Consider the following 22,280-nt stretch of genomic DNA (forward strand, 5'->3'; position numbering starts at 1 on the left):
TCGCTGTATCGAAAAAGATGCCGGGCCGATTGCCGTCCATCCTTTTGTTAATGTTTTTGTTGGGTGTTGAACAGTTATGGAATCCGCAAGTGTGGCATCGTGGATGTTGTGTTGAGTGTGTGTGTTGGTGCGTGGTGTAATGATGTGGAATGTGAGTTGTGATATGATGAATACGGCATGTCAGTGTTGTGCGTCCGGGTAATATTGTGTGATAGCATATGGCTGTCATACAGATTGACCGATCTAAATCAAAATAAAGATTTTTTATACCCTTTAATGCTATAAGAAATACACTTGTGAAAGGGTATTATACACAAATATTTTAAAATTAGCATATTCTTATGATTAAAATTAATTAAAGCAATTAAATTTTTTACTAAACTTCCATAAACTTGAAGAACTTATGACCACATAACAGATTACGTTGTTAATTTATCGCATTTAAAACTCGAAAAAAATACATTATATACTACCACAATTTGTATACATTAAAGGAAATACATAGTTGGGGGAATCTGCAAAACTTTATAACAAATTATTTTGTGTATGACTTCAATATTTGTCATTAGACGAAATATTGAAATTTATACAATCATATTCAGTATTTTCTTAATTTATACAAAAAGTCGTGAACTCAATTAGAAATTAACTGGTCACGATTGAAAATGCCTAAAAGATTACGCCAAGGCAGCCCAGCCAAAACAGTATGTTATGTTTATTATATATATATGTATATATGTATATATTAGGTTGGTAACTAAGTAAGTAAGTTGTTTTAAGTGATTTTCAATGCATGTATGTGATACCTGAAGCTTCTCTGCAATCTCACGTGTTGTACTGTCGATCCGAATCGATTATTGCTTTGATTAGGTCGTCATCAACTTCAACTGGACGACCAGAGCGTTTTTCATCTTTGAGTGAAAAATCACCAGAACGAAATTTGGCAAACCAATTTTGACACTACCGTTCTTTTATAGATTCGTCGCCATAAACAGCACAAAATAAAAATGTTCTTTTGATCTTCCATTTTTCAACAAACACCAAACGAAAACTACGCAACCGATCAAAAAACTTTTTTTTTACTGATTGACAGCTGAATTGCAAACTATCAATTAACAAAATGTGTTTTACATTTGGACTACGCTAACAAATCAAAAAATTCAACTGAAGCAATCTATGAGTGAAATCTGCAATTACTACCAACCCAATATTTATATCGGTCCGCTATATGACGAATGTAGTAATGTTCCATCTCTGGTTTGTAGTTTTTTGATGTAAGTATATGTACATGCACATTGGTCATTAGTTCCTAGTTATTATATGGTAGTTTGGTGCTAAAAATAGAGGTCTTTTGTTCATATCTTCCCTTAAGCCATATATGCGGAGGTCCTTCAGTTGATTTTTATGGGATATATGTATATCGACGACGAATGAATATCATCGAATTAATATTATTATTTTATTATCATAAGACATTTAATTAAGCTCAACTATAATCTCTTATGTATTTTTTGAAGCTGTTTATAGATCTTAAAAATAGCCTTGAAAAGTGTGAGCTCCCTTTTTATTGGGACTCTAATTTAAATTTATACGAGCAAATTGGAGAGTCTGGATTGGCTGATATGAGAAGATGTGTGCGAAGTAAAACAAGATTACTAGAAAACTATGCAAGGCTGAAAGTTAAAACGGAAGCTGATCATATCAAAGTTTACAAAACTTTTTGTGAGTATATTAAAATAATACACCTATTTTTTTATATAAATATCCAATGAAGTATCCATGTTTCATCTATTGTCACAAATCGGTGCAGAAACTCGTTCTATTTCATTTATTCAGTGTCATATTGTCTTTTGAAAGTCAAAGACGTATATAATTTTTATTTGAAGAAAATCTTTAATAATATGACCCACGCATTTTTTTGAGACGCCAATGATCTTAACTAACTTACTTAAATTGATTTAATTTAATTTAATATTCGCAATGATTTGTTAAGTTACTACCTATCATTTGTGCTGGTACGCTTACGACGAAATTCTGTAAACCTAAACTGAACCTTTTAATTTTATATTTGTTATAATAATGCATCAACGGTGTTTTCCATTAGAAAACATTGCTTTATCCAAGAATCTTTCTTTATATTAGAGTAAATTGCCTAGTCTAAGGTAATGATAACGATCACTTTTTTGTTGCGTGATTTTTTTCTTTCATAAAGTTCGAGCTGCCGATAATCGCAGCTTCGTAGTAAATTTGCGCTTTAGTTCCTGTTCTATTTTGTCAATACTCGTACCGTCTTTGTACTATTCGCGCTAAAATTACATTCGATCACACGACAAAGTCATCAGAATTTCCATTGATATTATATCTATGGATAACTAACCCAAATCAATAATTACATTGATTTATAAGTAGACTACGAATTCTGGTGTGGAATCACCCCACGGGCTCGCCTTCAAAATTACTATAGTTGAAAAATTATAAAGTATTATATTATAACTAAGCTTAAATGTTAAGATTCAAAACAATAGTTTGATGCAATGAATCACAAAAGGACTGAACCAAACTTGGTGAGAGCAAATCTTATCGGAAAAGAAAAAAGGGATAAACTCAATCCAATGCCTCCCATAGCCCCCATATCCCTAATGTTAGGATTTTTAAACTTTCTGTGGACGTTATACCATATACGTATGTATATCAGTCAATATGTGAGTCATCTTAGTGAAATTCAGAGAGCCTCTTTTTCTCTCTTCAGAAAGAAACGTGTAAAAAAAAGTTGTTGGTATGTAAAAATAGGTACCTTAGTTTAAAACCTATTAAAATGGTTAAAAATAACAAGTTTTTAAGAACACGTATTAATGTTTATTTTATTAAATATTTTTTTAATTAAATATTTATTTAATAAATATATAATACGTATTTACACAAGCATTGTTACTAAAAAAAGAAAGATATATACTCTAAGAAAATTTGCCTATACAAAATTACTTTACTAAACACTTCTGATTGCATTGATAGATGATGATGAAAAATATTAAGTCATTTGAAATTTGCTTATATGCAGAAAAAGGGAATGCAACTATTACAATTGCTCTGACCAGTAAACTTACTTGTATACACAAAAAAAGAGATCCTCAAAATTTGTAATATGAACATATATCGCAAATAATAAATCTGACAAATGAAATTTATGGTCAAACAATTTTGAATCATGCTACATGAAATAAAACCGTGTAAAAATTAAAAAAAAAAATTTCAAACCATATTGAATCAAAACCGTGTAAAAATCCCGAATTAGGTGTATCTTGATGCCAAAAATGGATAAAATCGGGTCAATATTATTCGTACCCATATACCTACTATAAGAGTTTCAAACTTCCGGTAGGTATTATACCGTATATATCGGTCAATATGTAAGATATGTAAAGAAAATTAAGTGAACTTATAGTATGGGATATATTATAGTTTAATTCTGAAAATGTGTGAAATCGCTCCACGAATTACCCAAGCTTCCATATACTACATATACGTACTTTTTTAGGAGACTATATTGAATTTGTAAGTTATCTTAATGACAAGATCTTTTGCTGGTAATAATATGTCTTGTGCCAGAAATGGATCAAATCGGGTCAATATTACTCATAGTCCCCGACATTGAAAATAGCGAAAATGTGTCAAATCTGTCAACACATTACTTTTGCATTTGTATTTCATTTTATTAGGTTATGTAGGTTAGTTTTAGACAAATATCGCAAACACGAAGCAAAATATAGTAATAAAACTAAATGAGTCTACGACTTATAATATAAGTTAATAATATACCAAATATAATTGTAATTTAATTGAATTCTTACGCAAGAATTTTTATACTCTCGCAACCTGTTGCTACAGAGTATAATAGTTTTGTTCACCTAACGGTTGTTTGTATCACCTAAAACTAATCGAGTTAGATATAGGGTTATATATATATAAATGATCAGGATGAAGAGACTAGTTGAAATCCGGGTGACTGTCTGTCCGTCCGTCCGTCTGTCCGTCCGTCCGTGCAAGCTCTAACTTGAGTAAAAATTGAGATATCTTTATGAAACTTGGTAGACATGTTTCATGGTACCGTGAGACGGTTGGTATTGCAGATGGGCGTAATCGGACCACTGCCACGCCCACAAAACGCCATTAATCAAAAACAAATAACTTGCCATAACTAAGCTCCGCAATAAGATACAAGACTGTTATTTGGTACACAGGATCACATTAGGGAGGGGCATCTGCAGTTAAACTTTTTTTTAAAAAGTAGGCGTGGTCCCGCCTCTAATAGGTTTAATGTGCATATCTCCTAAACCGCTAATGCTATAATAACAAAATTCACTAGAAGCAAATGCTTTTAGCACTTCTATTGACGGTGTGGAAATAGTTGAAATCGGGTGGCAACTCCCCCCACTCCCCATATAACGGTACTGTTAAAAACTACTAAAAGCGTGATAAATCAAGCACTAAACACGCCAGAGACATTAAATTTTATCTCTGAGATGGTATAAGATGACTTTATAGGAACCGCGTTCAAAATTAGCCAGTGGGCGTGGCACAGCCCACTTTTAGGTGAAGCCCCATATCTTGAGATCTGCTCAACCGATTTCAACCAAATTCGGTGCATAACGTTGTTTTCATGTTTCTATGTCATAGTGCAAAAATGGGCGAAATCGGACTACAACCACGCTTACTTCTCATGTAACACCATTTTCAATTCCATCTGATTCTTTCACTTTCCACTATGCAAATCAGGTAACAATGATTATATCGGGGTAAAACTTTGCGTGAATAATGCAATTAAAGTATGCCACCTTGCGGCCAAAAATTGTCTAAATCGAACCAAAACTGTTCAAGCCTCTAAGTACTAAATATGTGGGCCCCAGTGCCTATAGTTGACCTTCTACCGAAAATATCAGTCAACCCACAAAGAAATCTCAAACGAGTATACCATTTGACTTTGCGAGAGTATAAAATGTTCGGTTACATCCGAACTTAGCCCTTCCTTACTTGTTAATATAAAGTTTTGCCAACACGTGAAAGTATTTCCCAGTCTTTGATCTTTGGAAAATGCGAGAGTGTAAATGTTCGGTTAAACACAAAATTAGCCCTTCCTTACGAGTTTTTAATAATTTTCATTTTAAACATGGTTAAAAATTCGATTCCACATTCATTGTTATACACACCGTAATGATCTGTATTTGCATATATTGCTTTGTAATTGATGCAAGAAGTTTGGGCAACCACAGTGAATGCAGAGGAGCTGGTTGCGCTCGCGAGCAAACTTTGCGCGTTGGTTTTGGTAATGTCTATCTGTCCCGTTTAACAGACAATATTAAAATTAATTGAGATACTTAATAAGTAACGAAAATAAGTTGGTACTCCCAATATAATGTAAAAAAAAACGTATATAGTCCCAGTAGGGCACGCGTCCACGTCCACTTTTTTAACCTCGACTTTGCTATAATCCCTTATGTCAAGATAAAGTTTAGATTCGTATCATCCCTTTTTATACTCTCGCAACCTGTTGCTACAGAGTATAATAGTTTTGTTCACCTAACGGTTGTTTGTATCACCTAAAACTAATCGAGTTAGATATAGGGTTATGTATATATAAATGATCAGGATGAAGAGACGAGTTGAAATCCGGGTGACCGTCTGTCCGTCCGTGCCAGCTGTAACTTGAGTAAAAATTGAACTTGGTAGACATGTTTCTTGGTACCGTGAGACGGTTGGTATTGCAGATGGGCGTAATCGGACCACTGCCACGGCCACAAAACGCCATGTTATAATGTTATAATAACAAAATTCACTGGAAGCAAATTTTTTTAGAACCTCTACCCACAGTGTGAAAATAGTTGAAATCGGGTGGCAACTCCGCCCACTCCCCATATAACGGTACTGTTAAAAACTACTAAAAGCGCGATAAATCAAGCACTAAACACGCCAGAGACATTAAATTATATCTCTGGGATGGTATGAGATGACTTTATAGGAACCGCGTTCAAAATTAGACAGTGGGCGTGGCACAGCCCACTTTTAGGTGAAAACCCATATCTTGAGATCTGCTTAATCGATTTCAACCAAATTCGGTACGTAACATTCTTCTCATATTTCTATGTTATAGTGCGAAAATGGGCGAAATCGGAGTACAACCACGCCTACTTCCCATATAACACCATTTTAAATTCCATCTGAATCTTTCACTTTCCACTATGCATATCAAGCAACAATGATTATATCGGGGTAAAACTTTGCGTGAATAATACGTTTAAAGTATGCCACCTTGTGACCAAAAATTGCCTAAATCGAACCAAAACTGTTCAAGCCCCTAAGTACTAAATATGTGGACCCCAGTGCCTATAGTTGACCTTCTACCGAAAATATCAGCCAATCCACAAAGAAATCTCAAACGAGTATACCATTTGACTTTGCGTGAGTATAAAATGTTCGGTTACATCCGAACTTAGCCCTTCCCTACTTGTTTTACTTAGTTTTTTATAGTACTTTCACATTATTATGTGAACCAGCCTTATTGCAAACTTCGTTTGAATAAAATCAATCCCATGTGTTTTTATATTCACGCGAACGAAAACTTCGTATCACGAATTTCGTGTGAATAAAAGCTTATGTTGTGATTTCGATTATGCCATTGTGAACTTCGGCAATCTGTCACACATGTTTTTGTTTTGATTTAGTGGCATTGAAAAAAACTTTGTAAAAGCGTGTTTTTACTTTTAATTATAAACATATCTTGTTGGATCTAATCAGATCTGCTAAGTATTAGCTGCATAAGTTATGCAGATAACAGTTTTCGAGGCCCAATTTGCGTTCTCTACCACAAAAAAAAAGATGTAATGGTATATTTCAAGGAATAATAGACTTAAAAAAAACCTTTGGTAGCAACTTGAAAATCGATTTTTTCATTCTGAAATCGATTTTGATGGTGGTCCTTGCTATGGAAAGAATCATGTAATTTCATTCAGAATACATGTACTTTTTCCTTGTTTTCTTTTTAAAAACCTTTTCCTATATCAGGATTTTCAGCCTTAGTGTTGAACAAAAACGTCAACCGCATTTTGTGACTAAGCCTTAGTTCATATATAAATATAGTAAGTTTTTATAAAGTAAGTATGCTTGCTGATGGATTCACAAAAAAAATTACATCTACGATTAGGAAAATTTTTCGAATACTGGAGATTTTTCCCATGTGAAGTTCACGATAAGAAAAACACAAATTTGTGAATTTTTCAATTGGAAATGACGTTGACACGAAGTTTACAATAAAACTGGATGTGTTTTCCGTCAATGCCACCAAAATAATTAGCAAAAAACTACTGTTTTTATTTCCAGCACATTTTGTTCTGTTCACTAACGCACTTAATTTTTTAATACGGCGCATAACACGTACACCCACGTCTGTCTACTGTCTGTTTACTGATATGATAACAGGAAGCAAAGAGACGTTGAAAATTATACGAAGCCAGGTATCTGTATAAAATGTGTAAAATGTATAAAACCAGTATATATATACTAGTTCTAATGTTTCATAAAGAAAATACAAGAATATACATATAACATTTAACTAAAATATAAAAAATACTAATCTAATGCAAAACTTTCCAAAATATTACATCGATAAAGAATATACAGAAATATATAATGCAGCGAATACTTTTGCATGTGCATGTGTGTATGTAAGTATTACCACAAAAATCACTTTCGGCACTTCCTTTCTTCCTCTTATAACTCGTTAAACTCCTTTTGTATGTACATATGTATATACGTACATGAATGAGAGAGGAGGAGTACACGATAGTGCCTCCCAGCCCGGTGTTCTCAAGGAGCCTCGCTATTCTGCAACAATTTATAATGTATATTGTATCAATTAATCGATAGTTCAGAGGGCTCGAGTTAAAAAAATAACGGTTTTCCTTTCACACATGTTTAATTGCGAAATCAGAAAAATGAGTGTTCACTATGAGAAACATTTTGAAGCAACTCTTCTAACGAAGCATCTTAATAGCACAACTCAGTAAGAGTTTCTAGTCACTATTTGAGATATTTTGAAGTAAAGTCGCAAAACGCTTTGTGCCTATAACAAACTTGTTAAGACGGCCAATATCCATTTCGGCTAAGTATTCAGGTCCGACGAAAGTGTGATTGCCGAGATGTTTCAGTCTCAGCCCAGCGAAAGCCGGGCATTGGAGGAGAAAATGCCGGAATGTTTTCACCTCACCCTTCTCAATACAACTTTGGCAACTGGCATCGGGTAGTACTCTAAGCCGTACCGCATGAGTACCCATTAGATAGTGTTCAGTGAGAATTCCTACCATAACGGCGGGATGCACTTTGCTCAGGGCTAGAAGTTCCCCCGACCTACTGCGATCCACTCTTGGCCAGGAAGATCTCGCGGTCGCAAAGGAGTTGGTCGTCGACCAGCGTCTGCTGAGTGCACGCGAGGTCCATTGATCTAAAGCTAGAAGACAAGACGTTAAAGGAGATCCAACTCGATCCCATTCCGATGTGAGCGAGGCAAGGTGCCCCCCTGGCTAGCTCATCAGCTTTGCAGTTTCCAACGATTCTGCTGTGACCAGGCACCCAAACGAGCCTGATGTTGGAGTAGCCAGATGCTATTTCTAGTGAGGACAGACATTCCTTGACTAGCTTTGATTGCACGGTTCGCGCGCTCAGAGCCACCTTGATCGCAGTCACTTCCGTCTGAAAAACACTACATCGATAGCCTGAAGCTAAGATTGACGGAGAGCTCCTTGCAGGAAATCCCCCTCCAACCTTCCCTCCTAGCTTCGATCCATCCGTGAATAAGCTCACCGCGCCTTTTCTCCAGCGGCTTCTTTCCCTCCACATGTCGCTTGTCGAAATATGAGCAGAGAAAGAGCCGCCTTGAGTGGCCCCAGTGACGCAGTGATCTAAATTTTCCGGAATCCAGCTGAAGGAGGAAATAATTTCTGCGTGTTCTTGTTCGGACCTCTTCATAAGCCCAGCTTCCCTGAGCCTTATAACACACTTCGCAGCAATGCACCTACCGGCAATGTCCACAGGTGATATGTTTAAAATAGCATTAAGAGCTGTTTTAGCTGTGGTCCGCAGTACACCGGAGATTCCGATGAGCGCCGCTCAAGCTTTTTAGCCAGTGTGGACATTTCGAGCGCACTCCACCAGATGAACACACCATAGAACATTATTTTATCAACTACGGTTTCGTAGAGCCAGAACACCACCTTAAGTGAGAGTCCCCACCCTATCGAGGATAAGCCCTAGGTATATCACTTTATCAACAGGTTGAAGACGTGAACCCCCGAAAGAGGGGAGAGGCACATTTGGGATCTTATACCTCCTATAAATAAAACCATTTCGCTTTTACTTGGTTTGACGGCTAGGCCCCTTCTATTCGCCCAGCTAGATACCACGTTTAGGTCCCTTTGGTGAGCTCGTAGACGGTATTTAGGAATTTTCCCTTAACCATAAGAACCACATCATCAGCAAAGGCTGGCACCCGACAGCCGTGCTCCTCGAGTTCTATAAGTAGGTTTACCGCCAAGATCCAGAGAAGTGGGGAAAGTACCCTCCCTGCGGAGTACCCCTATTAACTTTTCTGGTTGACTTGGCGCTAATCCACTCCGCTACGACAGACATAAGTCTGCAATGAAGACATAAGTCTCTCCAACGTCCAAACAGAAACGAGGATAGGCTGATGGGTCTGAAATCTTTTTTACCGACGTGAGAGCTTTTGCCGGCCTTCGGAATAAAAGTAACCTTAACCTGTCTCCAGACCTTCGGGACACGGCCCAATCTAACACAGTTCGCATAGATTTGGGCCAGCCAGCTGCATGACATCTTAATAGTGCGCTGTAGTTGCGCTGGAATAATGCCATCGGGCCCCGGGGACTTAAAGGGTTTGAAGGATTTCAACGCCCAGGTAAGGTGACGATCGTCCAAAAGGTCCAAGAAGGCTGTACAGCCCTCCTGCAGCTCCCCCAGTGGCACTTCTTCAGCAGAGTGATTTAGTGGAAAATGAGCATCCCGGAGTAGTTTCAACGACTCCTCGCTGCTCGTTGTCCAACTACTATCTGCATTTTTTAGATACCCCACTGGAGTATGATTTTTTACAAGAATGCGCCTGAACCTCATGACAGCCCTATACACTACCGCAGAAAGCTCTCCATGAGGCTCTCTTGGTTTTCTTCAACTCGGTCTTGTAAATGGCCTGTCCAGCCTTGTACAACACCCAGTCGTCACCAGAGCCACTTTTACGGGCTTTGTTGAAAAGTCTTCTGCTCGAAGATCTGATCTCTGTTAGCTCCGAAGTGCACTAGGGGGGTTTCCCTTAATTTTCTGAGTTCTCAGATGACAGGAGCTTTTAAGAGTAGTTCTACTCACAGAGCTGAAAGCCTCGACGAGCTCATCAATCGAATCCGCAAATAGGAAGTCGAATCCTATCGGGTGCGGTTGAAAGAGCTGATCGAAGCTTCCTGCAGTGCAAGACCCAGTTGTTATTTCTGAAATTTCTATAGGTTTTTAACTCCAGGCGCGAGTCGTCCAAGCAGGCTCTGGTTCTACCTATGCTGCTTGCCGCCAAGAGCTTATGGCTTTTTGTCCTTAAACCAGAGATATCGTTGGTGCTCAGCCACGGTTCCTGGATATGGACAACGTCGGCTGCGTCCCGTCCTAGACGAAGCTATAGATCGGCGGAGGCCGCCTTTGAGTCCTGGAGGTTAATTTGGAGAATCCTTATCCTCCAAACCCCTCTCCAGTTGTGCGAGCTCCGCACCGTCATCCGTACTGTCGACCCCAGGCTCCTCGAACAGGCGCTCGAGACTAACGATGGTTCCATCATCCCCTGACGATCCGCGTTCCGTGCTTATCACATCCAAGAGGATAGGGTCGATGTCCATTTTCGAGTGGGAGAGTTCCCACTCTCTTCCATCCAAGCTGGAGGCAGCGGGCCATCCGCCCTGGCCTCAGTTGGGAGTATCCTAAGAACGACCCTCTCGAAGCCATAGCTTATGGCCTCCATTGCAATGATGAGAGGAGCGGGGGACTCCTTGTTTAGGAGTATCATCGCTTGCCGATATGGTTCCCCTCAAGCCTAACCATCCTCCACTCTTGGGTGGGGAGAGATGGATTGCCGAGGTTTCTGCAGGCACTTTCACATCTTGTGGGTTATCCAGATCTTCCCCTGACCATCAGTTTTCTGAGCAGCCTGCTTGCCACCGGTTTCGACCTGCTGTCTTCCTCGTCCTTAGTTATGTTGTTGTTGCTACTCATTTTGAATTGGGTTCCTACTCAGAGCCGCTATCGATCGCCTGGAAAGGTAGTCGAGTTTTATGGTCCCAAGGTTGTCTCAATTACGAGACCAAGGCGAGGGTTGACGCACGCCCTTATGAGGCAATGCGCTCAGAGCCGACCAGCGCAAAGAAGGAGTCATCTCAATAAACAGCTACCACCTCAACTTAATAATGACAGTAGGGGAACGTACTCTGAGGCCTGCCATGGTTTTAACGGGACGGAGGCGGCCTTGGCAATAGGCCATTAGCCCTTTCTGCAGGGTGTCACACCTACTTAGGTGACAGAATACCACGACTACCAGCCCAGGGTTCAAACTGATCCATCTGATAGTCCAAGCTATTTCCGTGTCGAGCAAAGGCCAAATCTATAGGAGTTCTAGAAAGGCTGTAAAGACCGCAGGTCATTTAGCGTTACCCAGGATGCACCGCGAGGAGGCGAACCTGCTCTACATTCCTCTTTAATCACAAAAAACTATCTCAAATGTTTCGCCTGATATTAAGTAAGTCACAAAACTGATAAGAATTCTTGTTTCCCATTTTGAATATACTGACACTTCACTTATAGAGGTCAGTATAGATATATCGATTGTCGTTTTTTATATTTTGTAAGCAACTCAAATACATAAAAAATAAAATCAATTTGAAATAAATGTCGTAACTATTGTGATTCAAAGTTAACATTTTATTTTAATTTTTATTGGTAACTATGCTTTTTGACTGCGTTACAGAAAATTTAATATTTTTTATCGACATTATATATATATTCATTTAGGTTTTTTATACATACATCTCTAAATAACGAAATGTAACAGCTGATTAGATCTGTTCGTTTTCAATTGAGAGATTTTTGTAACTGTCACGTACTGATTTGCAAAATCGTCACAAGTCACAAAAATTGTCTCTAATTTAAAATCTGAAATTTAGAGACTTGTGACTGTATCAAACTACTGAATTGCGATATAAACGTCCGAAATGGAATATTAAAAAAACTGCAAAATATTTAAATAAGAGTTGTACGTTTGGGAAGAAGTGTCCTGACTATTATAGAGAAATTGTAAGCGGAGAGCTATTGAAGAAACCACTGCTCAGTCTAAGAGAAGCTAAAAAAATTTTGTTTGAAAAGGGATTATATATACATATGTATCTCTAAATACTATACGGGACAGACTTCAGAGAACTGGCATCAAACATTCAAAAGCAAACATTGTTTGGCTAAGAAAAGAACAAACATTTATTCAAAGTAATGTTAAGCAGCTCTAAACTTGAATGATAAAACTTTATATAGGTAAAAGACTTTAGCAAGAACAGACTGAAAGCAAGAAAACCATTTTGTTACTTTAGATTGGCCATCACAGTCACCAAACGCCAATCCAATAGAGAATAGACACTTTGAAAAACAATAACGTTATATTTTGAACGCACTGAATGATAATGCTAGAGTTGCGAATCATCAATTAATTGAATTAAATTCTTTTTTTTTTGGAAAATGTCATCACATATCACATCATCTTGGATTAAAAATTAGAGTCCAAAACCGGAATTAAAAATAGAAAATTTAAAATCTTGAATTAACCTTGGTTGATACATTAAAAAAAGTAAATAAAATTAAAAATTTAACAATTAAAAAAATATTGACCAAGTAAGGAAGAACTAATTCCGGGTGTAAGGAAGAACTAAGTCCGACTATTTTATACTCACGCAATTTTTAAATACATACAACCATTAGTTTGACATACTTTACATCTAACTAACACAAATACTTATTCCATAATAATTATATTATATTAGTGCCGGGGGAAGGTACACATAGATAGACATCGGATCTATAATTTTCCTTCATTTATTTCAGATATATGATATATAAACTTAACAATATTGGGTATAAGAGGGAAAGTAATTGGAGTCGCGGATACTTACATATAACGGGTTTGCATGTAGCCCGATTTCATTCATATTCAGCTTGTGGTTTGATGATAATATTGACCTAATATACTATTTAAAGTTAACTGGAAAATTGGAAATCACTATGATAAGTATAATATATTTGGGCTAAGATAAGTATTGACTTAGTTATAACCCTTTTTGGACAATCAATTATTTCAGAAAACCGCTCTCTGAATTTCATTAAGATAGCTCAGGTTGAAAAAATACTGTTTTTGGTACGAAATATATATTTTTATTTCATATAATCTCCCTTAACTTTAATACACTTATTGACACAATGATTCACCTATAATGACTTTCCGGAAGCTCTTCAAAATACCTGTCTACGGCTGTAATAGCTCTTTATTCGACGAAAAACGCTTTCCACGTAGGAATTGTTTCAGGTTTTTAAAGAGGTAGTAGCCGCTGGGAGCCAAATCTGGTGAATACAGTGGATGCTCAAGTACTTCGTACTTTAATTCGTTGTATTTTTTCAAAAAATTCTTTTTTTCTCTTTGTGAGCCGGTGCATTGTCTTAATGAAAAAGTATTCAGAGTTAATTGTTTTAGCTTTCAGCAGATAATCAATCAACAAAATTCCTTTTGCATCCCAAAAAACTTCTTGTTTCAATTTAAGATCATGGTGGTAGATCCATAGTTATAAATTCCATTATATTCTGCTTAAAACGCTCCAAATTATGTTAAGAAATTTGTTTTCGATCCAGTTTTTGTTGAATTGTTAACGTGTGCGTTCATATGTAATTCTCCATGTAAAATATGAAGTACTCGTTCGTCTGAGTTAGTCAAACTTGAATCTTCACTAACAATATTATGAACTGGCTCAATTATTTCTAGTGTGATTGCGATTTTTGGTTGTCCTTCACGTGGAACGTTTACGTTTAACATTGATAGTATGACCACGGTTAAATTCACCAGCCCAAAATTCAGCGGTGCGTTTGGTAGGTGAGGACTCCTTATACACTTTTAACAAATTCTCATAAATTTCATTTGCTTTTAAACCGTTGAAAACAAAGAATCTCATCACTGCGCGATATTCAATTTCTTCCATATTAAAAAAATACTCTGATATGTCAACTTCAAATGGCTTGCAAACAAAGAAATAATTGACAAATTGACTTGTAACTTTGCATGTGTTCTCAGAGAGAAACATTTCAACCAACCTGCACATTGTACAAGTATTTACTCGTAGCAAAGTTAATGAAACTCGAATATAAAAGACCGGTTTAATGCTTCCCCCAAAGCACCCCGCTCCAATTCACGCTGCCTTTTCGAAAGTAGTATCGCACCAAGGTAAATATTTTCTGGTTTCTGTTTCTGTTAAACCACCCGATACGATGGCAGAGAGAAGTTAAATAGGTGTAACATTACATTTTTGAGGCGGCGTAAATATTATATACAAAGCTGCAGTCTTGCTACAAAGGATTTAAAATTGAGGCACACCGCAGACAAAATTGCAGGGGGGATGTAGAAAAAAACAAAATACGCTGTATTGTAACTGATAATGGGGAAAACATGGTAAATGCTGCAGTTTCTTTGGTTGGAAAATCTGGCCATTTACCATGTTTTGCTCACACTCTAAACTTAACTGTGGAAACTTGTTAAAATTAAATGAAATATTTTCTAAAGTAAGGGCTATTGTTTTATGGATAACACTCTACTTAATTGCTCACACTCTAAACTTAATTGTGGAAACTTTTTAAAATTAAATGAAGTTAAAGATGTATTTTCTAAAGTAGAGCTATTGTTTTATGGATAAGAAATATTGTCATCAATTCGGATAGATGTCGACGCGAAGAGATCGAATCAGGCGTTGCTGCAGGTGCAACAAAAAGGCAGATGATTTTGTTTACCTCTAATGGATCCGAAATGCTTTCGGGTAGTGAGATTGAGGCAACTAAACAAATAATAGTTATACTAAAACCTTTCGAATTTGCAACCCGGAAACTCCTGCTGAAAAGTATGTTACGTTGACAAAAATCATTCTAACTATTAATTGTATGTATACTCAAATTAAGGACACGAAAAGTTTAATACTAGCTATTTCAGTTATGATAAAACAACCTTATTTAAATTCAAAAACGTTTTGGTCAAGTTGAGTACCATAGTAGTATTGCAATGGCTACCATACTTGATCTCAGATTCAAGCGTGTATATTTCACTACTGGCCTGTGCTAGGAGTATTCAAAGGCTGAGAGATCTTGTAAAAAGGAATCAAAAAGTAGTAGTGATTCGAATGATTATAATAAGGTATTTTATGATTTTTGGAAACATCACCGCGAACTTATTTAAAAAAACAGAAGCAAAAAGAAAATATGGACGAAGTTTTTAATATTTTAATTATTTTCTTTGAAAATAAGTTGAAATTTAAAGCTGAGAAAGTACTTTCAAGTACAAGGTATCATCCTACATACAGTACTTTGCATAGCATCGAGTACTATCTCCGATACTTTAAAATGAGTATTAGCTTAGCATCAGGTACATAGTGGTATCGGAACATCACTAGTTATTGGTATAAAATGCGAGAGCAGTCCAAGTTGCGAGAGTTGAAATGAACATACTTAATTATTTTTAACTGCAAATATTTTACAAATTTAAAATGAGCATTTATAAATTATTAGTTTGATATACGGAATTTGACAGAATTCGGTTATTTGTTTTTCAATGTCCTCTATTACAGGAAACGCTATTAAAATAATTTCAACAATGACGTCTTTTGGCCTAAAGAATTCGCGCTGAACTTAGTTCAAATATTGTTAAAAATTGTCATGGATGTAGAATTTCAGTTATTTGTCTTCATTTTGAACGTCATCATTGGGTAAAAGCTCACACCTCCATGTTTTCAATAGACAGTCCTTTAAGGATATTCACTAGTGTTTTCAAACACCCCTCTTTAACTGTTTGCTAATTCCTGCTCTCGTAGTCACTGTTTGCAAGCAGTTGGATTATCGGCCACAGAACGTTTATTAGTCCTTCGGTCAGCGTTCCCTTCTACCGGGATAAAACTGTTCTACGAACCTTTTGGTTAATAATTTTGTTAACAACCAACTATTATTATATAATATATCTTAAAATTTGTGTCATCTTAACTGTAACAGAGCATAAAAATTATTGCATAAAAATATTTGGAATAAAACTAACAAATTCTCTTTTTCTAGTGTCAGTCACGGAATTAAATAATATAAAAAGTACAGCAGTTCCTGAGGACAAGTCTGCAGAGAAAATAGAAAAAAATAGTGAAGTGTTTAGAAGATGTATAATATTTTAACTAATTTCTTTTAACTTGTTAGCATTAATAACCAAGACGGAAGACTACATCGAAATTTTTTACTTTTGACTTATAGCTGTAAAACAATAAATAAACACTATTAAAGGAAAGTACGATACTGTTCTTGCTATGCTACCGCCTACCAAAAAATCGGGTTTTCATCCCCGACCTCACGCCTTTGGTAATTTTATATCCTCAAAGAAATCTGAATAGAATTATACAAAACATGTAAATTATAAAGTCTAATGTTATTAAGTAGTAAAAATTATCTAATATATTTTATTATTTATTCTATTCAAAGAAAATCGTGCAAAAATTATTAAAGAAAAATTAATAAAGAAAAATAAAATAAAAATACAGAATTTTGCTTTGGTTGGTTGAAAAGGGACCGCAATCGGCCGCTCTAAGGACATCATTAGGCGCCTTGTGGTCTCGGGTGATAACCAATTTAATTTGAAGCATTACCCTTTAAATTTTGTGAAGGTGGGATATTAAGGGTAGGTCCCTTGTGATGACCATTACAATATTACTAAGTTCGTTTTTGTAGAAGCTAGAAGTAGAAGCTTTTAGGTCTGTCCACCATCAACACTACTCCACAGTATCTTTGTGGTTTGCCCCGTGTTGCTATTGTACTAAGACCTGAGGTGTTCCTCTAGGGTCCATTGCCTCAAATAACCCTTAATAACTTGAAGGAGCTGAATGGTCTAGGACAGCTTATTGGAATTGTGTACCCAGATAATATTATCAGAGTTACCCACTGAGAGTCTGGTAATTGCCTGCTTGCATAACCTAACGCAGTGAGACTTAGTATTGACGCTATGAAGGCTTGGCTGTCCACTAGAAATTTTATGATCATGTTGGTTAGAACATAAGCCCACTTGACCTCTTCTGCTATGCCAAGAATTTCGGCCTGAAAGACTGAATTATAGTCATTTAGTTTGAAGCTACCTTCCTACCTCCAGGACCATTGCATTTGTTCTAGGGGATTATTTCACCACTTTTTCGATAATGTCATCCACCACACCACTGCGCCGTATGTAAGTTTGGGACGGATGACACTTGTGTTGGCCCAATAGAACATGTATAGTCGTAAGCCGACAGTTAGGACGGGACTTTCCGCCAAGTTGGCGAAGATGTCAAGGGCCGTTTCTATGAGCCGGGAGAGGCAATTAAAATTCATCCCTGAAGAAGTTTTATCTGTCGAGTATTAATTCATGAATCAAAGTGACCCAAAAGATATCTCTTTCCGAGGTGCCTCAAGTGATCTGGTGAGCGACTTTTATATCTTCCCCTTGTCTATTGCTTAACATATAATATGAGGTAACCAGACCAGCAGGTTCTAATTAATGTCAAAAGAAGCGATAGCCGATATCAGTGTAGCCGTACAAGCGTTGTTGAATGCACCTTCCACGTCAATTAATACTGTTGGTGTGAATTCTCCTTTTTGCATTGTTCTAACTACTTCATGTAGAGAGATATCAACCGATTTCCCTTTGACGTACGCGTGCTGCCTGAATTCCACACGGCTGGGTGGGATTTGTCGTTTGATTAGATTGTAGCAGATCCTTTCCTTAGTTTTTAATACAAAGAATGTTGAACTGACGGTCTGTAAGATTTTGGCTATGAGTAGTTTTCCTTCACCGGTTTTGATATGAAAATAATTTTGGCATCTTGCCACATACTTGTACGTTAAACGAACACAGACATTGTGTATACTGGCAACATGGTGAGACAGTAGATCTGTACCATTCTGTAGTAATCCGTACCGGCTACTTTGAAAGGTTTGAAACTGCTGAACGCTTTAATAACCATTTATGGGGATAACACGAGACCGTCATTCTTCCTGAGTGGTATGACAGGTTGGAAATATCTCGCGTCGGACCGTGGGAATTTATTATCTAGTATTGTTTTTCTTGAATATTCCGTGTTGAGTGCCCGGCAACCTTGGCTGTCAACCATTAGTGAGAAAGTTGTCTTTCGATAATTTTTTTTTAGTTTTGCCGTTCCACTTACGCAGGGTGTACGGACGCTAAAATCTCCAATCTGTAGGAGGTAGCGTAGAGTACGTCTCTAATGGCATCATAACAAAGCACAAAATACTTTGAGCAATCAACGCCTTCGAACCGTTTAAATTTCCATAGCTGATCACAATATATGAAGGATGTTTTAGGCTTAATCACGTACATATCCTTTTGAGTGAGGCGGGGGTCGTATCATACCGAAAGCGGGCAAAGAAATTCCCCTTTATTCAAAAGAATATAGATTAATAAGTCTAACCTCATTCCTTCTGAAGACATGTCAAAAAATTCTAGATGTCGACTTAGAGAAAAGCCCTAATAGGCTAACATATCGAAAGGACATCACGCATATATGAAAGGTAGATCAACGGACACTGTACTTCACTCGTTAACCCTAAATAAGGAAAAAGCTCTAGAGCTTAAGGAATATGTTCTGGGCGTCTAGTCTTTACTAGTGACGGGAATTTTCCTAGACACAATCAGTAACGTGATGCGCTTTATTTGGGAGAGAAGATTCCAGGTCACAATAAATGAGAGTAAACAGAATACAGAAATCATTAAAAACGATATACCATTGTATATAAATTTCCGAAAGTGCTGACAGGCGAATCAGTGCGAGATAGAATGCAGGATCGTCATGATAATATGCAAGAGCCCAAAGGGAAAATTCGCATGCTTGATACTTACACGGTCTCGGAACAACTGCCGGATGCTTGTTGGCCTCTTGACAGGTCACACCCTACTCGCATTACATGCAAGCCGGATAGGTTTAAGTAACAACGATACATGCAAAAATTGCATAGAGATAGGCATCAGCGAGACGCTGGCACACCTCCTATGCCTCTGTCCAGCACTATCTAGAACTCCCCTAAAGTATCTAGAAGCTTCGCAGTTCAAAGGCCTAGACGAAGTATCAAACCAAGAAGGTGGCAACAGAAGGTGGCAACACTTCAAGCTTTAATTTTTTTGCTGTGAACTATTGTGTTTAATTTTACAAAATTCTTAAACTTCTATTGATTTTTTAGTGATTTACTTGTAATTCAATTTTTAGTGATTTAACTCTGAGTTGCAAGCTTAGTATTAAAGGTTTTGTGCATTATTAAAAAATTAAAATTTTCGAATTTTTGGTGCCGAGTCAGCTTTTTGTTTCATTTTGTTTTATTTTATTCTATATTCTCTCTTTATTTACCTCATTTACTTCTTAATTCACAGCTATGTTGCGTGTAGCTTTTTATTTGTTCCAGTGCATCTAAAACTGCTCGCTATATTGCTTTTTCAAACTGTCTTGGTTTTGAACTTTGATGAAAAAAAAAAAATTCTATTATTTTTGCGTTTGTTCGTAAATATTATTATTATTAATATTTTATTAACACACTAATTTATTCTACATCCATTAAATTTTCTTTTACTTACTCTTTAATTTGATGATTTGTAACTTCCCCAATTGTAACATTAAAGGCGAGTCAGATCGCTATGTTTCATGCTAGCTTTGTGATGCTTGATTCTATTCTCGACTATAAAGGATTGCGTTGGTCCTGTTTAAATTGTAGATCTATGGAAATCGATATATTTAAAGTTTATAGGGAGACACGCAATGGCTTTAACGAAATCGGTCGAGATCTTGTAACCCTCACTGAAAAATTTAGGCACTACGAAAAATTGTTCTCATCTTTTAAATGCCTGAATGATTCTCATGAATCCTCCAAACCTGCTCCTAAGCGTAAACGTCCTTCCGATGAAGTAACACTTAGTTCTTCTGTACAGAAAAGAACGTCTCCGCCCAATGACCTAATAAATCTCTCTTCTCCTTGCCTTCAAGGTGATAAGCCGTCAACTTCCAAAAAGCTCAATTCCCCAAAAGCTCTATCTAATAGTAATAAGTGTCTCACAATTCCAGAGGCTTCCCTAATAACTTAGTAACATCCATTAAAAATTTGGTAGTTATTCCACCTAAAAAGTCTATATTTATTTCTAGACTTGCCAAAGATACATTGGTGGAGGACATTAAGTCTTACATTTTGTCACGTTTAAAAATTTATGATATCAATATCCGTAAATTTAACTTCAATTATGATAGAAGTATATCATCGTTTAAAATAGACGTATCTCTTGAAACATTCAAAAAGATCTTAGATAGTTCATTCTGGCTGGCCAAATGAGTTAAGATTCCCGCCCCGCAGAACTCAAACACACCACACAATGCAACACTGGCACACCCACCACACCTGGAAACCGCAGAACATCCACATACCACACACAACTCATCATACTGCCGCACACATACACACACCGACTAGGATCTCTACACAACACACAGTACAAAAATATCTGTTCTCGAAGCGGACGGCCCTTCTCTCAGCGACTGTCGCTGCTGACCAGCAAACACCGAGCTTTCCTTTGGCGCGTAACCTCATTTTCTTGGCGCGTTTTATTTTATCATCGATAAATTTTATTTTAATTACCTCTCCACTGGTATGCGACCAGGGAGTGATTGCGTCCAGATAAGCTTTTTATAATTATTCATATTCAAATAAACCAATTTTGTGAACATTTTCGAAACGAAAAAAAAACCTTCAACTTTACTTTAATTTGCAAACGCGGAGTTTAAAGTGGCAAGTAAGTGGTGCGCTTAACATTGGTCCTTCGAGCCATTCAGAATGGCACTATTGTGAAAAAAAAAATTAATAACAAGTAAGGAAGGGCTAAGTTCGGATGTAACCGAACATTTTATACTCTCGCAATGTCAAATGGTATACTCGTTTGAGATTTCCTTGTGGATTGGCTGATATTTTCGGTAGAAGGTCAACTATAAGCACTGGGGTCTACATATTTAGTACTTAGAGCCTTGAACAGTTTTGGTGCGATTTAGACAATTTTTGGTCAAAGTTTTACCCCGATATAATCGTTGTTGCTTGATATGCATAGTGGAAAGTGAAAGAATCAGATGGAATTGAAAATGGTGTTATATGGGAAGTAGGCGTGGTTGTAGTCCGATTTCGCCCATTTTCGCACTATGACATAGAAACATGAAAACAACGTTATGCACCGAATTTGGTTGAAATCGGTTAAACAGATCTCAAGATATTGGTTTTCACCTAAAAGTGGGCTGATAAGTTATTTTATACCATCCCAGATATAAATTTTAATGTCTCTGGCGTGTTTAGTGCTTGATTTATCACGCTTTTAGTAGTTTTTACCAGTACCGTTATATGGGGAGTGGGTGGAGTTGCAACCCGATTTCAACTATTTTCACACCGTCAATAGAGGTGCTAAAAACATTTGCTTCCAGTGAATTTTGTTATTATAGCATTAGCGGTTTAGGAGATATGCACATTAAACCTAAAAAAATTTTTAACTGCAGATGCCCCTCCCTAATGTGATCCTGTGTACCAAATAACAGTCTTGTATCTAATTGCGGAGCTTAGTTATGACAATTTATTTGTTTCTGATTAATGGCATTTTGTGGGCGTGGCAGTGGTCCGATTACGCCCATCTGCAATACCAACCGTCTCACGGTACCAAGAAACATGTCTACCAAGTTTCATAAAGATATCTCAATTTTTACTCAAGTTAGAGCTTGCACGGACGGACGGACAGACGGACGGACGGACAGACAGTCACCCGGTTTTCAACTCGTCTCTTCAACCTGATCATTTATATATATATAACCCTATATCTAACTCGATTAGTTTTAGGTGATACAAACAACCGTTAGGTGAACGAAACT

The 22,280-nt window shown here is 37.0% G+C and overlaps 1 protein-coding gene across 7 annotated transcripts in view; it reads left to right on the plus strand.

Moving 5' to 3' along the window:
* Window positions 1-22,280, plus strand: part of cGlr2 (cGAS-like receptor 2) — a 119,984-nt gene that overhangs the window by 89,906 nt on the left and 7,798 nt on the right. The window contains exons 3-5 of one of the 7 annotated variants that reach the window (XR_011396223.1): window positions 1,518-1,722; window positions 14,105-14,212; window positions 16,426-16,503. The exons of 1 other annotated variant lie outside the window; for it this stretch is intronic. Coding sequence is in view for 5 of the 6 variants with exons in the window: in XM_070109079.1 (XP_069965180.1) it covers window positions 1,518-1,722; window positions 16,426-16,535 (315 nt within the window). In the remaining variant the exon portion in view is untranslated. Of the gene's footprint in view, window positions 1-1,517; window positions 1,723-13,176; window positions 13,200-14,104; window positions 14,213-16,425; window positions 16,841-22,280 lie in introns of those variants that run through there. 5 more of the 7 variants (XM_070109079.1, XM_070109081.1, XM_070109078.1 and 2 more) reach the window with 5 other exon arrangements.

Source organism: Bactrocera oleae, chromosome 4, assembly GCF_042242935.1.
Source record: "Bactrocera oleae isolate idBacOlea1 chromosome 4, idBacOlea1, whole genome shotgun sequence".
NCBI lineage: Eukaryota > Metazoa > Arthropoda > Insecta > Diptera > Tephritidae > Bactrocera > Bactrocera oleae.